This window comes from Erithacus rubecula (genome assembly GCF_903797595.1).
Source record: "Erithacus rubecula genome assembly, chromosome: Z".
In the NCBI taxonomy this organism is placed as follows: Eukaryota; Metazoa; Chordata; class Aves; order Passeriformes; family Muscicapidae; genus Erithacus; species Erithacus rubecula.
In genome coordinates, this window is record NC_136661.1 from 15,121,722 (window position 1) to 15,139,525 (window position 17,804).

The 17,804-nt window shown below is 40.0% G+C and overlaps 1 protein-coding gene across 1 annotated transcript in view; it reads right to left on the reverse strand.

The window, feature by feature from the left end:
• Window positions 1-15,710, reverse strand: part of RAB3C (RAB3C, member RAS oncogene family) — a 129,006-nt gene extending 113,296 nt beyond the window's left edge. Inside the window, exons 1-2 of the mRNA XM_079330623.1 lie at window positions 15,605-15,710; window positions 6,566-6,793 (exon numbers count right to left, since the gene is read on the reverse strand). Of these exons, the coding sequence (XP_079186749.1) occupies window positions 6,566-6,793; window positions 15,605-15,628 (252 nt within the window). The 5' untranslated portion in view covers window positions 15,629-15,710. The remainder of the gene's footprint in view (window positions 1-6,565; window positions 6,794-15,604) is intronic.
• Window positions 15,711-17,804: the final 2,094 nt, after the last annotated feature.

The following is a 17,804-nucleotide window of genomic DNA, read 5'->3' on the forward strand; positions in this document are numbered from 1 at the left end:
CTGTCAGCATGTTTTGGCATACAGTTTTGACCCAGGCTTGCAAGCACTAACAGTTCCTGGGCAGAGTCCAGGACTTAGCAAAGAAAGAGACCATTCCCAACACAAAATCTGGATGTGCCCATTCTCTTTCAGAGACTGAAAGCGTTTAAACATATGGACAAAGACTATTCCATACCAGCTGAATACCAGTGCCAAAGGAGATCTTAGAATGTTTCATTTACTAATACAGCTGAACCCAGAGAATTCTCAAATTCCAGCACCAGAATGGTGTCCTCATGAAAGTGTCACACCACTATTAGGACAATGCTCTCAGGGACATGGTGTATGTAACACTTGCAGCATTCTGTGCAGAGCCAGGGGCGGGACTGCATGACCCTGATGGGTACATTCCAACTCAGCATGTTCCATGATTCTACATCACTCTCTTCAAATCACTTTGATGTATTACAGTATACACATATGACTTTCATGCTGAGATGAGGAAGATTTATTATCCTCATCTAAAAATATTGTATATTCAAGTACCAGCTACACATTGTCACCAGCAGCTGAGAAAGGAATAATGAAATATAGTTTGCAGTGGCTATCACAGGAATTAAAAACATCCAGATGAGATAGATGTGACAAAGTCAGGACCTGAAAATCCTGCAATGAAATACTTGTTATATTTGTTTCCTCTTTCTCCACCTGCTACTCCTGCCTCCACTTTTATTGCTTCACCTTTCACTATCTTTCTACTGAAACAGTGTATTTAGTGATTCTTGAACTGATTCTTATAGTCCCACAGTATTTCAGGAAGTTTCTGCAATACTGCACTGCCTCTACACTTTGAAGTTACTGCAGGATACCCCTCAAAGACTTCAATATCAAGGCATTCTCATGCATATTGGTACTCCTACAGACCCTTCCACCATACACACACACACACATACGGTTTTTTTTTCCAATATCTGAATTCTATTTATTGCTAAAGGACTGTTAGGAAGCTTGTAGAGAAAAATCAAGTGTCTAATATTTATAGATTTTCTTTTAACAGTTACAGTAGTTTTAGTTATTGAATGATGACATTGCATTTTCTCTGTCAGCTTGTAAAACATATTCCTCACTTAGTCCCCAAGCCCTATGATAATTTATAGAAGCTGTTGATGTGAAGGAAGCAACATTTTGGGTATCAAATGAAATTGTCACAGACACTTCTGAGAAGGATATGCTGACACAAGCAGCTCTTATCCTGTATTTTCTAGGAGGATATATTTCTGTGATTATTGCACCTAGTCCTTGAAGTCTATGGCTACTCCTTAGCAAAAGCCAACTAAGCAGCAAAAGGCAGTGCACTGTTCTCATTTGGAATTTGCACCAAATTGCTACAATCAGATATGGCTGAATAAATGAAGTTATAAATCTTCTGCGCAGTAAACCGATCACAGAGGGAAAACTTGATACTTAGCACCTCAGAAAAAATTTGTACTGAAATCAGTTTGAAATCACTGAGATTTCTGATCAAGTAAATTTAAAAAATGAGCCAGGTATGGATATGGTATGGAGGTATGGGTAAATTGTCAGTCAAATACTTAGACCTGTCTTTGCAAATTTTATGCTTTCTTCTAAGAACCAGTATCTGGACTTCATTTTTCCTTATTTTTTTCCTCTCTATTCTGTGGTTTATTTTGACACGTTAGCTAACAAATTCTATTGTCCAAAGAACCATATAATTTGTCCATAAACTTTTGCAGGCTGTTATTTGTACTGTATCATTGACAGTTCACAAAAGTAATGCAAGGATTTATAGCACCACAGCTACCAATAGATTTTAAAGGTTCTTATTTTTATTTTCTGATTTACACACCTTTGAGCAGTTAATTATTTTAGTTATAATGCATTTTGTCTGAATTAATATTGAGAAATAATTTTTTTAAAATTCAATGTAAATTTGAAAGTGAGAAAACATTATAGCCTTCTAGTTTCAGCTCATTCCTTTAATATTACTAATTCAAACCAAATAGAGGAAATATATATTACTTTTTATTATTTTTCACTGTAAAACATCCTAAAGTTCTAATGAACTTTTATCCTGTGTCTGTATGTGCAGCATGCAGACAACTTTTCTTCACAAAATGTTTTTATAGTCTCAATGGAGGAATTAATACCTTTTTATCTAAAGCACAATATTTTTTGAATTCCTGTCCTCTAAAATGAAGGAAACATTTTAATATTCTGTCTTTCTAATGTCTATAAGAGATTTTCACACTTATAACACCCTGTGAAACAAAATTTCAGAGACAGATGGTGGTCCTATGACAAGGTAATGTGCGACCTCTAATCAATATACCACTTGACTTCTGAACTTCTTTCAATTCCAGCAGTAAATGCTGTGGAAAGAAGATGTTTGGCTCTGAAGGAAAAGAAGCAAATGTTACCGTGGTCCCAGCAGGCTCTTTCTGACCTTTAGAAAATGATATTACAGCAAGGACTAGATGGAGACCCATCCTCCCTGACTTGAAAAATGGAAGAAGACAGTTCAAGAATAAGACACTATTGCCTCCAAGCAAGAAAATACCTCAAAGAAAGAAAAGAATTTTAGAGCATCTCAGTATGTAAACAGCACCTACCTCAATGTGATAACCCTTCATAGTTCATCTGTGAAAATATGCTGTGAGTTTTATTATTAAATAATGACTCTGCTTCCTTGAGTGCCCATCCTGACTTTAAACAAACTTGTAACCTTCACTGGTATGCATATGAGAACCCTCTTCTGATGGAATCTGCAAGCTCCAACTGGCTTCAAGTTGAACACAATATATCTTGTTGAAAACACTATTAAACAAGAACATTAACCTAGAAGAATATCATAACAGGAAAAATTGGATTGGCTTGATTGTGTATCTAGATAGGGAATTTCAGTGACTTAACAGCATTACTATTTACAGTTTCTGCATTTTATTGTCAAACAGAAATAGCATAATTTCATGTATTTCTTCACGTAAGTGCATGGCAAAGTAATTCAGTTCTGATTTTCTCCTTCAAAACACATATTAAAGTTGCATTTCCATTCTTCTGAGTTTACAAAACAGTGAGATTTTCAGTAATATTTTATTTCATATATGCTGAACATCAGCCATCACATGATGCCACCAAGTACTTCGTCATTGATTTTGAGAAAAGTGCTATAATTTCATGCAAGTATTATAACCCCATGTTTCTACTCAGATTTAACATCAAACCACACCTGCTATGATTAATTGGATTTTATATTCTATCTAACATGAATTGTCTTTCATAAATGAATAACTTAATACATGAAAATGGATATTGCAAGAGCATTATTCATTTTAGAAAGTTATTTGCATATCCAATAATAATAACAAAGTATAATATAATATAGACAAAAGTTAGCCATATAGACAATGCCTATAAAGAACAATTCTGCTCTGGATGTAATTTAGGAGACAGGGTAATAGTGCCCTATTTTATATTTTGTGCACTAGAATAGCTTCATGAGATCCCTTACTGATTTTATTGAAGGTCTCAGAGGTGCAACAACCAAAAGATTTACTAGCAAGCTTAAGTGCAACACAGTGTTCCAACACAGAACACTCCATCTCAGAGGCACAGACAGCTACAAGTGAGCTGCTGCAATTTGAGTTAATTGGGCAATGATAAGGTCTTTTAAGAATTGGCATTAGAAATTTAATGAAAAAAAAAACCAAACAAAAAACAATAAAAAGAAAGAACCACCAACACAAATAAAGATGCAGTACTGGCTGGCATAAAACCCTTGCCTATGAAAATGTGATCTGAAGTCTTGTCTCTAACCCTACATCCTGGCAGATGAGTCTTCACAAAGCAGGAAGGTCTCTTTTATGCCCTGAGCCTCTGTTTCCTCTTCCCTAAGGAACACAGAGCTCCTGGGCTTGCTTCAACCGTTCTGGCTGTAAGTTTTTTCAGGCAAGAACTGTCAGAGCCTGTTTGGACTCTGATGTTAATGCCATGCAAAAAACAACAAAATACGTTTTGCTAGAACTGGGAAGAATACAGCTGCTACATCCTATCTACACCAGAGATAGACCTGAATGCATTTAGATCACTGGACAGCTTTGAGCTAAGTGTGTATTTGTGACATGGAGAGGTGAAAAATACACTGGTGCCAAACTAATCACATGATAACTCTGTAAATGAAAATTGCTGCTTTTGCTAAGAAAGACATGAAGAATAAAATCTACTGTAATGGTTAAAAAATGATTGGCGATTAAAAGAAGAACTGTGTAAAAACATTAATATGAACACATTTTAATTTCTACATTAAAAAAATAATAAGGTTATATCAATGTGACATCCAGCATTTAATGGCTAAATGAAACCAGCATGTTATTGAGGTTTATTTATTTATTTATTTAATATATATATACACAATAACACATTATTTGAGATACCAAGGGCTGAAGCCTAATGAGATAGAGTCTAGCAAACCCTGGGAAGTTCTCCATTATACAGCATTAAGAAAATAGTCAATTTATCTGCTGTTTAAATCATGTTAGATGAACAGGTCAGATTTGGACCAAGATATTCTGAGATTTAATGGCTGCTCATTATTAAACAAATTTCAAATAATTTGTATTAATGAGAAAAAAATAAAAAAGAAAATCTGAGGTTTAAGGCCCTTACAAATGTCTCACAAAGGAAACACTGCTCAAAGCCCTCAAGTACACCAGGAATACCTGAAGTTTTATCTCCACATTACTAAAGGTCTTGCTATTCCACCCTCTCCTTTTACTATTGCCTATCACCCAAGAATTAGGGGATGTAAGCATCAGTGAATCTGTCCTAAATCCAACCGTGTCCTGGGATGCTCCAGCCACAGCTGGGCAAGGGAAGGGATTGTCCTGCTCTGCTCTGCATTCCTCAGCCTAGAGGAATCATGGCTTCAAGGGAATGATGCCTTAGGATTTTAGCTTTTCTGTCTTTCAAATTCTGTATTGCTTCAGTGTATAACTCTAAAACTCTATATAGAGCATTAGCTACAGACAAAACGGTCAGACAAAACAATTTCTCCTGGCTGGAAGCTCAAAGACACCTTACTGTACCAGGCCCCAAAAGTATAATCAAAAGTGAGTTGAAGGCAGGGAGCAAACTGGGGGTATATGACTGAATTACCCGAAGCTGTAATTGGAGGATTAAACCCTGGCATGTAAATAGAACAAACTTATATCAGTCTGAAAAACTCATGAGCATCATCTATCCTGGGTGTAGCCTCTCAGAGGTTTCTGATTGCCCAAGCTGTACCTTCTGAAGGCCTTTAATAAATACCCACTTTTACTCTCCTAACCTTGTCTAGCACCTGCTCTAGGTAGCCACTCCAAGGCATCATGCACTGGGCAGCTTCACCACAAGTCCTGTGTGTGGTTTTGAGCACCTTAATACAAAAACAATACAAAGGTATTCAAAAGCATCCAAAGAAGGGATGTAAGAGTGGTGAGAGGCCTTGAGAGGAAGTTGTATGAGGAGCAGCTGACATGACCTGGTCTGTGCAGCCTGGACAAAAGGACACTGTGGGGACACCTCACTGCAGTTACACCTTCCTTGGGAGGGGACAAGGAGGGGCAGGCACCGATCTCTCCTCTCTATGACTGGTGAGAGGGCCCAAGGGAAGGGCATGAAGTTGTGTCACAGGAGCTTTAGGTTGAATATTAGGACAAGGTTTTTCACCCACAGGGTGGTTGGGTGTTGGAAAAGGGAAGTGGTCACGGCACCAAGTCTGTCAAAATTCAATAAGTTTTTGATAGGACTCTGAGGCACAATGGAGGATTGTTGGTCCTGTGTAGGGCCAGGAGGGGGGTCCCTCCCAACTCAGAATGTTTTATGATGCTATGGAATAAGTTTTGGCTGTCATTTATCTTTGATGAGAGCTTGTGGAAAAGGAAACCTATTACCTGGCATGTCATTTTTCTCCACTGGGCATCTTTCTACTGTCTCCAAGGTATAGGCAAGGAATGGAGGAGTTTATAAGCATGGGTAACACTATCTCTTTGCACAAGTTTCCTTCCTCAGCAGAAGATGGAAGATGTTTCAGGTAGTCAGAGTGACGGAGCAAAAAAATTATGCCTTCTGTTATGTATCCAATAGTATAGCTCCTACATGAATTCATAATTTTTTAAGGGTAGACATCAGATCCTAAAACTGGTATTTCAAGTTACTTTGATATAATATGTATTGGTATTTCAAGTTACTTTGATATAATATGTATCACTTTCAATAGTCTACATATTGCACAGATGTTTATAGCTCAGGTAATATTATAGCACAGATAATAATATTTATCGACCTGTTTTATTTCTGAAAGAAATTTAATTAATGATAAAGAACTGTACTTCAATACCTTAAAAATACTGTTTGCACTCTAATATTCAAGACAGAAAAATTATGCAATAAATAATTAATTGCTATTTAATTCCCATGCTCTCTCTGTATATAGATAAGCATTATTACACTCAATGCAAGCCTGCAGCTGTGTAAATGCTATCAAAACTACTACAATTCACTTAATTCAGAGAATTATTTTTTAGCTTACCCAAATCTGTAGCTTAATTCTTTTTTCATTTTTGAAAACTGTTTTTACTTTGAAATCGATCCCAACCGTGCTTACAAATGCGGATGTAAAGGAATCATCAGCATATCGGAACAAAAAGGAGGTTTTTCCAACACTGCTGTTGCCAATAATGAGCAGTTTGAACATGTAATCAAAGTTCTGGTCAGACGTATCTTTCTGGCCATATCTGGAATCTTGAACGGATGCCATCTGTAATTAAAAATAAAAAAGAAATATTGTCTCTTTTCTCATAAAAGATGGAAACATTTACATTTTATTGGAGTTTTCCATACCAGGTATCAATGAAGCTCAAGAAGGATATCTTCTTGAAAGATTAGTAATGTGTATGCTTCAATGTGAACTTCAAGAAATTTAGAGAGATCTAATATTTTTTTGTGATTCTTATACCTAGTAGTAGTTCTGGTAGCAATAGAGGATGTAAAAATGACTGGTGACTGGTACCAAAACAAACAAAAAAAAAATTCTAAAAATCCCCACCTTGCTCAGCCTGCCCTTATAGGGGAGGTGCTTAAGTGCTCCTAACTCCTTGTCATCATGCTGGGGACTCCAGAGCAGGATGCAGTGCTCCAGGTGGGATCTCAGCAGAGCAGCACAGTCCCCTCCCTCAATCTGCTGGCCAAGGCTGTTTTGGATGCAGCCAGGATTCCCTTGGCTTTCTGAGCTGGGGGCACTCACTGCTGGCTCATGGAGAGTTTTCCATCAGCCACCACCCCCAAGTCCTTCCCCACAGGGCTGCTCTCAATCACTCCTGTGCCAGCCTGTGTGTCTGGGCTGGCCCCAGCACAGGGGCAGGAGCTGGCACTTGCCTTGCTGAGGTTTGCAGTGGCTCATCTCCCTCCTGTGTCAAGGTCCTGCTGGATGACATCAACATTTGGAAATTTGAGTCCTTAAAATACAGTTTCTAATCTATATAAAACACCTGAATAAGCACAGATTACTGAATACAGTGAAGAGAAACTTATTTTGCTCTAGGCACTTCAAAGATCATGGATTCTATTTATAAAGTACACCTTAGGCTTTAAGGAAAATTGCAGAGATTTGTGTGAAAACCTGACCAAAGTTCTTCCTAGGTTGCTCAAAAACAAATGGCAAAAATAAAGAACTTGGAGTGTTTAAGATGAGTTTTTAAGAAAATTCATCAATATTTTGATAGTCTGTGGAATTTTTTTTATATGATTACTCTAAGAACAACACTTTTGCATGCTGATTTGAGACAGACAGACACAATAACTTAACATAAAGGCTTACAGAAAAGCAGCTCATGTAAAAGCTTTCTACTTTAGGCATCTCAGAACACATTTGGACAATCAGAAAGGACAACTGGAACCAGGGTGACAGCTGTGCACTAACCCACACTCTCACCAAAATTTTAGTTACTGTATAATTGTTTTAGATAGCATTAAAAATATTATGCCAGATTCTCTGGGCTACTGAAGAGGCATACAGGAGTGGAGACAAAAAGTTCTGTAAAAGACATTGAAAGGAGCAAGTTTTTAATACAAAATTTAGATTTATGAATTACACAGCAGGGAGTATTTGATTTCAGAATTACCTTCTTCATTAAATGCGGTACTGGACACTTACACACTACTAACCTGAGTGCTTGCATTGCCCTTAACATTTATTCACTTTTTCCACAGGTATGCAACAAAGAGGCTTTAGAATACAAACCTGAATATTGTCAATCATACACATTACTAATTTTTCAGCTTTATTATTTCTATAGAAAACACGGAAACTTTCATTACTGTCCCATATTGCATAACTATTTGGGGATATTTTGCTTAGAACACAAGAAAAAGGAAATCAAATATTGATTAAATGAGTCTACTCACAAGTTGCTATAAAGCATATAACACAGGGCATGCTGATGTTGCAGAGAGTTTGCAACAAGAGGTCAATGGGGTCTATCTGACCAAAGACTGCAGTGGCTGTGGGTGCCAGATGTGTGCCCACTGTGTGTTGCTACAGCAGCCTGTTCCACAGCCCTTCTGGCTCCCCTCTGTTGTGCTGCAGCTGAAAGCAGAAGTTACCCCTGTGGCAAGGAGGAATATCCTATTCTTTCCTGATTTTATCTCCTAGGAAGCCTTTCACATAGCTTCTTCAACCAGCTTAAGAGAGGTTTAAGCTTTCATCCATTTGCTTCCCTGAGCCCTATGAAGCTTCCAACTCATCCCCATGTACTTTAGTGCCTAACACTTCAGAAACAGCATGATTCAGTGAGCAGAGAAATCAGGAGACCTGGATTCTAATAATAGTCCTGCTAGACCATGTACATTGTGTAGCCTTCCTGAGTAATAATGTGTTTCCTGTGGATAGTTTTAAATACGGACTTTAGTCACAGAAATTCCAGTGCTCCTCAAAATTACTGAGGCTATATGCATTACTCATGCAGCAGTTTATTTAACATTTTTGGAAAAAAATAAATTAAAAACCCAACACCTTCACTGTGCCGTAAACTAATTTTTTTACTTGCAGCATCATAGGCAGAATTACAGGATGCTGAACACAGAATTGAATCTATTCTTATTTTGGGCACAGGACTATGTCTGAAAGGCATGGGAAAGGACTGATTTCTCCAAGAGGATTAGCGAGGTAATGATTTAAATTTAAATAATTTAATAATTTAAATTTTGGAAAGACTAAATTTAGCCTAGTGAGCCAGTCTCCCTAGACTACTGATAGTGATCCTTTCTCCTGCCAAAATCCAAATGAGCCTGCACTAGTGCAAAGAAACATCAAACTCCATGCAGTTGCTAAGACTTTGCCATTACTTTCCAAATTTACTCCTTCTGAGGTAAGCACACTGACAAATTCTTCTAAGCACAATCTACATTATGTTCATAATAAAAATGGCACCTTAAAGGAAAATCTGTATTTCTGATGACTGTGAGGGAAATATAGATGCTTGGTCCTCTTGAACTTTTTGAATAAGCCTGTAGTGTTTCTGTTTCTTAAATATAACCTGCTGACTTAAAAATTAAGTATGGAACGCACTGTAATCCACTTTCCAAGGTAATAATATGTCAGTTCACTCCTGACCCTATTAGAGGCATTTTTAAAATATGAAGAATATCATGCTTTGGAAATTATGCTGGAAGCAATCCCTAGGAGTGCTGTGTTCCCATGTGTAATTAAACACCACATACATGGATGAGGAACAAATAAACCTCACTAATGTTATGATATTCTGCTTCCAATAAAGTAAAATGGATTTTGACAAAGTTCTTTTCTTGAAGGTTAAATGGATATATCAAACAAGCATCACTTTCAACAAAGCACGCTGAGTTTTCAGTACAACACCGCCATTATTCAGTAAAATTGAAGAGAAAATGCACAGGTTTATTTTCATTAGCACCAAAAGCAGTCTCAAGCCCCTTCCTAGAGGACTTAGGACAAACTTGAAATTCAACTGAAAAGTCTAAGCTCAAGACAATGAACAGAAGACCTATAGACAGGAGATCTCACATGTTTGCTCCTTATCAAAGCCAGGAGGAGTTATGTGGCCAGCTTGAATAAGGTACAAGGACAAATAAAGGATAGCGTTGTATGCTTCCCTGCTTACACCACATCTCTAAACTCCTTACACATGGATTATTTAAGAGCAGAGGCAAGTTCAATCATTTAGCAGAATTTTCTGTTCAGACTCACGTGATTTCCAAGTCTTATGTTTAGCTGTTTCCTTGATCCCAAAACAAGAAGTGAAAATAGAGCAGGGTTGAGAACAAATATCAGAAAAACTGTTTACCTGCCACCTTCATTATAATGAAACATTTGGCTATGTGCCTCTTTATGCCTTGGCAGGCTTCATTCTTTGACAGAATCAATTTGAACAGCTTTCTTACTTCAGCAGTGAAGGATGCTGTGACCTCCCTGGCCTGCACACACCTTTAGCTTGCACTTATATGTGCACTCCACTCTGCATGCTTAGTGTAAGAGGATTTGCCCCTGGTGCAAAAGGCAATAAAATATGACATGGAAAACACTGAGATTCATTCCTTCACACCTTTAGTAGATATGTTGTTTTCTTTTAAAAACTCTAATAACAGTCATGTCTTAAAGGGAAAGATCAACAGTAAGTCCAAAGAAAAGGTCTTGCTTCCATGTACAATGAGGATACATAGAGACTGATTAGTGAACTTTAAGTTGTTTCAAAGTGCAACACTCATTCTATCCTAGTGCTGTTACAGCCTGCCCCAGAAAGTGGGCTTACTGAGGTCCTTTTAAATAGATCACTTTGGTCAGGCTAGAGTGAAACATGCATAGTGTTTACACATACATAGTTGCAGGGGAAAGATAAATGGTTCTTTCCTATATACAGGCTAGAAATATATACACTTCTATTTCTTTCTACAGGGCAGCTGACTTTAGTTGGTATTTTAGTAAAAAGAGAGTTTCTTGAATATGCAGCCTTTTTCGAGGTGGACATTCTGTCTTTTGTAAAATGTAATTCATCAAACATAATCAATGGATATTGAAACAACAGAATACAGTGGAAAAATTCAATTATTGTAACTTACCAAACTATATGGAGGATGTGCAAGTGAGTGACCCTCACTGCACATAGTTGTCTTTCAGGTGTAGATCAACATACATCATCAGAGTAGTTAAAATGTTACCAAAATCCTCATAAGAACACTGTGACAAACAACCTAGTCATGAAGAAATTAATTACTTTTGAGGTGAAATATCAGACTAATCTAGGGATTGGATTTTAATCTTAACTCTTTCGGAGGCATCCTATGACTTTTGTTTTCTTCTTTTCTGTATCATGGGGAAGTTGCTTACTCTCTTGTATTTTTGGTGTGTTCTCAACAAATACATTGATATCCACAGATGCAGATCACAGCCAATTCTCACAAATCTTTATCATTTATTTTTAACCAATTAATAAGAATTAACAGGGTTTAGTACACAATGCGCTGGCCACTTATTTGGAATTTACTGATTGCCAGCCATCTGCAGAGCACAGCTTGTAAACTAATGTACTTGGCAGCATCAGGAAAAGCTTATCTGCTTCAAGGTATTATGAGGTCAGAATCATGTATATGTGTAATACACAATAAGAAACGAGGTTAGAAAGGCACAGGGTGTTTTTAAGCAGAATACTGAAAGGTGAAGTTGGGGAATACCAAGAAGACACTGAGATGTTAGGTCTAAAACACTTCAGAGAAGCTCTACTTGCTTCATATCAGCAAAACTAGCATGAATATGGGAACACTGCCAAGATGTGCTCAGGGCACTAGAATGTGAGTAAAAAACAGTTATGGCAAGGCTCTAATATGTGGATTCTTGTGGTGAGCTAGCAAATTATCCCTCATTTCTCTTTCTTTAACTTTAATTTACTTTATCTATGAAAAGGGTAGCTTAGGAAGCATATTTCTAATTCCCACTCTAGGTAGCATGTAAAAAAGCCCTTTATTAAACAGTGGCAAAACCAGAGATACAATCCTAAGTGAGTTAGTATAACACAGGATGTTAGGAGACCTCCAAAATAGTGCAGCTATGAAAAGAAAAAATAGAAGCTGCGTCAGCCTAGGTACTCGAGAAGAAATAAATTTATATTTACCGAGGAATATAAAAGAATGAAAATGAGATGGCTAAAGCCTTCTGCCATTTACTCTATTTAGTGCAGCACTCAGGGTCATGAGACTAGGAAAGTTTTGCCTGCCAGAGAAGCTGAATCAGGTTAAGAGACTAAATGAAATACTAATGCCACTGTGTAGGGCACTGGTGAGACAGTATTAGCAACAGTTCTGATCAAGAGTGTTTATGAATGCCAAATTCAAATGGGAAAACACTCAGAAAGGTTAACAGGAAGATTAGAAGAAAGAACTTATGGCAGAAATAAAAACCGAACACAACAAAACCAAACAAAAACACAGTAAACAAAGCATGAGCTTGTTTCTCTGGATAATAATCTGGTCATGATGCAATAAGGACTATTTAGACTGATGTATACTGGAGCAGACACTGGTTGTTTATCAATAGTATAAACTAGCTGAGTACCTCTGAGCTGGAGGTTAGTAAGTATCTAACCAGTAAGGGAACAAACTTCCACGGTACACTTCCAAAAGGGGTTGTGACAGAAGGAGGACTCCAAACTCCAGATGCAGCTAGATCAATTAATTAAAAGGTGTATGCAAGTTTCTCTGTGGTCTTACTGGCTTGGCAGACTCTAGTATGAACTATGAACTAACACTGACATATCTAATACTTTTGCTGAGGCATAGGTGCTGAATTTTCATGCAAACTCCTCTATCTAGGCTTCATTGGCCTTTTTATCACAATTTTATAATAACTTCTTAAATACCTGTAAGCAGCATTTTGGCTTGCTATTGCTGTTCTCCATTGTGTCTGGATGTGCCAGCTATAAACATGCCTTGTCTAGATGTACCTATTGTCAGTGACAACAGGATATGAAAAACTAAGGAAAATCTTTTTTAGTTCTTTCCTTGGCAAGGATATAATTTACACATTATCTTTCTAATTTTTTCTCCCCTCAGCTACCTTTGAATTGATCTAATGCCCTGGCAAATGCAAGAGGATGTCTCTAGAGATTTAGTGTTTTCTACAATCTGCCACCATTAATGTCCATGCACTCTAATAAACACTAAAAACAGGTTATCCAAACTACAGCTTTTTGTATTTTGCCAAAGTGCAGGTATGTGGAAGACCTGCATGCTACAATCAGACAAGAATGAAACTAGAATTCACTAGAGTGAATTGGTGCATGAATCTCTAAAAACTTCCCACTGAACCTGCACTTTTAAAAGCACCATGAAATCCTTAGGGACATTACTGAGAAAGATACATAGATGCATAGGTATCTCACATAATTCAGACCAACTCTAAAAAGAATATGCAAAAACCATAAGGAATTCAGTGTTTCATAGAAAAGAAAGTTAATTGCTTTAAAACTAAAAACTCCTCTACGGCCAAAAGCACTCCTAAGACTTGTGTCTGTTCTTTCACAGCATGGCTAAAGAAATAAAAAATAGTCATAAATTGTGATCCAGATACAGCAGATGACAGCAGCAAACTTTTTCACTAGACAAGTCTTTCCTGGAAGGACTATTTCTCGGGTAATTGTTGGCCCTTCCTGTCTTCAGAGAAATTACCTGAACTTGAGATTGAAACAAAGAACTCAAAAACACAGAAAGATGGTGACAGTGCTCAGGCCCTTTTTTCATCCTGCTAAATTATTTTAACGTTTTAGTTTTCTTTTAAATTATTTCTTGATGGAAATGCAAAAAAATATGCTTACACTCTCCTCTGAGTTGTTTTGATGTGATCAAAAGACATACATTTGATCACTCTTTCTCCTGCTCTACAATTCAGAGATGGTAGTTCTTTAACAGACTGCTGCAAATTGTTGTGTGCAAAACAACTACATTAGTTTCATGCAATAGGAAATCACATAGCTGATAAAAAATAAATCTAGCACTTAGTTCAGCCAATCTAAACCCTGTTGAACAAGGTTCAACCATATAAGCCTAATGTTGGGGAAAAAGGGATTCTGTAGGAGACCCCAAAACAGAAAATTGTTTTACTGGAATCAGTAATAGGAATAATATATAAGTATGCTGGGAATAATATAAGTAGAAGAAGAAAAAAACCAAAAACTACAGAAACTACAATTGAAAATCAAGCTCTGTGTGCTACACTGCATTTTCACATTTTGGAAAAATCCAGATGTGTATGATCATAATTTTGAATGTGATATGCTTAAAAATAGCCACTGTTTGACCATGTCAGCAGTCCTGAAAAAATGAAATTTATTGGGGGTTTACATCCTTCTGCTATCTCTTTTTATTCTGAGGATGCATTTCTGCTGACTTTTACTCAATTATGTTCAACAATAATTCCAGTTCTGACAATCTCAAAAAAAAAAAAAAAGAAGCTGTTCTCTGATTCATGCATAAGATTTTTTTTTTCCTTAATATCTGAACTCTCTTTTCTTTAGATTCTGTTATGATGTTGTACTACCATTTTGTTTCTACAACTATTTAAAAACTTCGGAGAATTCAACAACGTGTCAAAAATGTCAAATACAGTAGCAACCAATCTACAATAGGCACCCTTTACTAACAAAATTACCTTTAATGAAAAGCTCTCCAGAGCCAGTACATACTAAACATGTCTTCAGTAGATCAATAAACATGTGTATAAATTTCTGACACATGCATGCAGCCGGCAAAAAGGTTGCAGATCTACCCTTAGCCTGGAATTTTATTACTGCCAGAATAGATATCAAGCATGAAAAACATTAGCTAACAGGGCCGCAGCTCATAACTTAAATCACAACAGACTGCAAAAGTGCTCTTTGTACTCGATCATAAAATGATTGTTACCAATCCACTTCTCTACTGAAAAAGAGTCATATTCAAATGTACAGTATGGGGGCTCCAGAGCTCCTGTATGGGATTACAAAACAGGCCACAATTAATGACTGAATACAGTTTACCAGCAAAAAAATGTTTTGAGATAACAACACAGAAACTGCTAAAAACTGTGCATAATGTAACTTATATCTGTCTAGCACCTGCTGACCCAGAGCTAAGCAGTATTACATCTCTCCATGTGTAAAAACTGCTGAAAACAGGCCCCTCTGCTCGCCCCAGCTGTAGCCGCAGCCCCGCCGTGGGTGGACAATGCTCCATGGCTGCACAGCTGGAGGCATCGTGCCAACTTCCTGCGCTCCTCGGTCCAGCGCGGTCCAGCCATCACCCAAACCCGACAGACAGTCACTCCCAGGAGAGCGGCGACCGGCCTCGAGGGGCTCCATGTGCCCGACAGTGGCTCCAAACCCACCCCTGGCCCTCGGGGGGCTCTCCCTCCGGGACACGAGCCCTCGCACACGCCGGGGGTGTCCTCACGCTCCGCCCGCAGCAGCAGAGCCGGCCCGGCGGCCCGGACGGAGGGGCTCCTGCCCCGTCCCGGCTCTCGGCTGCACCGCGCCCGCCGCACCCCTCGCTCGACTCCGGCCCGGGCACCGACCTGCATGGGCGCTTCGTGCCTCATATCTGGGCGCGGCCCCCGCCCGCCCGCTGCCGCTCGCTGCCGCACGCCGACAGCCGCCGCCGCCCGCCCGGGCTCTGCCGGCAAACCCGCGCCGAGATCAGCACCGGAGCTGTCCCCGCTCCGCCCCCGGCCCGCCCCGCCCCCGCTCCCGTGCCCTCCCGGGAGTCGTAGTCCGGCTGCCCGGGTTTGTCGCCCTGGCACTGGGGGAGGGGACTACAGCTCCCGGGGTGCTCGGCGGCAGGCCGCCAGCGGGCGGGGCCGGAGCGGGCAGCGCGGCGGGCGCGGAGCCCCCGCGATCCCGTCTCGGGGCCGCGGAGGGCGGCGGGGCCGGGAGGGGGCCGCCGTGGTGGGGCGGGGGTGCGGCGGGCACTGCCCGTGCTGAGCGGAAAGCGGACACGGGGCGGGCGAGCAGGCACCGCCGGCTCGGCGGATGCGCTGCCCTCCCGGCCCGGCCGCAGCCAGGAGGAGCAGCGCCGGCCGGGGGAGCGCGGGCGGCGCTCGGGGGCTGCGGGAGGCGCTCGGCGGAGCGGAGCGGAGCGAGCTCTGCTGGGTCCGGGCGCGGCGCTGCACAGCGCCCTCTGCGGGCAGGGGGAAGGCGCGCCGGCAGGCTGCGGGCCGCTCCCGCCCCGTTATCCCGCTCCCTTTATCCTGCCCCGTTATCCCGCATTCGGGCCGGTGCCGTTGTCACGGCCGCGCCCCGGGGCCCAGAGCCCGCGCTGGCCGAGCGCCTTTCACACCGAGGGCTGCAGGTCGGTGTCCCCGCTGGGCACAGTGACAGTCCCTGGGCTGTCCCCTCCTCGCATCCCGCTATCCTGCTCGCTCCAGCCTCGCTTGGCTTTTACCCGGTCGCTGACAAACAGGGTCGGGCAGCTCCGTGCCGTGCCATAGCCCCGTCGGGACACGGGAACATCGCTTCTGGATGGTGGCAGCCGTTTTTGATGTCCGTCCTGAGGTGATTATGAGGTAGTGTTTGATCATCCAAGAAGACGTTTTAAATACCTGTCCCATCCTCTAATGCAGAGGCCATATTTACCTTGGGCCAAAATGGACGGCTCCATAGAGGGTAGAAAAATGTATAAAGTGTGTTGGAGCCAGATTTCAGATTCAGCAAGTTCTGCTCTAATGAAAGGGTGGAGATGAGCCATGGGTGACTCTGGGGATGTCTGCCCAAGGTCTGAGAGCTGGACACATCCCAGGCTGAGGAAAGGGCAGTGGTGGCTGAGGCAGAATGGAAACAGCAATTTGCCCTGTTGGTTATCCCCCTAACATACATGGTATGCATTGCATGAAGTGAAGCGCCCATAGGAGCTGGGACATGAACGAATTGTGTCATAGAGACATGAATATGGATTAAAGTGTATGTCAGAAGAAATTTCATTCTAACTGCAGGTTTTTAATTTCATTTGCAGCTGTTTATACTTATCCCACTATATTATGAATAGAGGAAGCAAGTATTTTCCAAAGACATTGTGCATTTTTTGGAGCTCACCAACTTTAGTTTTCCATAAAATGGAAATTCATTTTAAATCCTAGCTGAACAGATATTTGAAGCAGTAGAAGTTTTTCATTATGGAATTTAGAAAATAGATACTATGGATTTGCTATTATATTAACGCTTTAAAGTAGATTTACTGCAGATACATTAGAAAATTAAGACTTAGATGATGCCAGGTCCTAAATTTATCCCAAGACAGAGATCCTCCACAGTTTTCATTTATATTTGCATTTATCTTAGCATTGAAGTCTTGAAACAGTCTCCCACCTAAAATCTCCATACAGGCAACTATTAATAGACCATAAAGCTGTGTTATTTCTGCATTATCATATGTCCTTTTGTAAAACATGGGGTTTATTTTCTTCTAGTGCAAATGTTAAACTAAACAGATATATACATAAACAATACTTTTTCTTTCTTTAATTTTCAAATGCATAAAAATGCACAAATAACACTGATTTTGTAGAATCATAGTGTAATTTGTGTTGGAAGGGGTCATCTGGTTCTAACTTCCCTGCTTTGTGCAGGGACCACACCTACTAGACCAGATTGCTCAGAGCTCCATCCAGCCTGGCCTTGTCATTTTGTTGAAGAGATGATATTGGGATAATTTATTACTCCATTTTTGTCTCTTTGTTGTGTGGCAGAAACTTATCTTTTTATTTCTGTATTCTTCAGAGC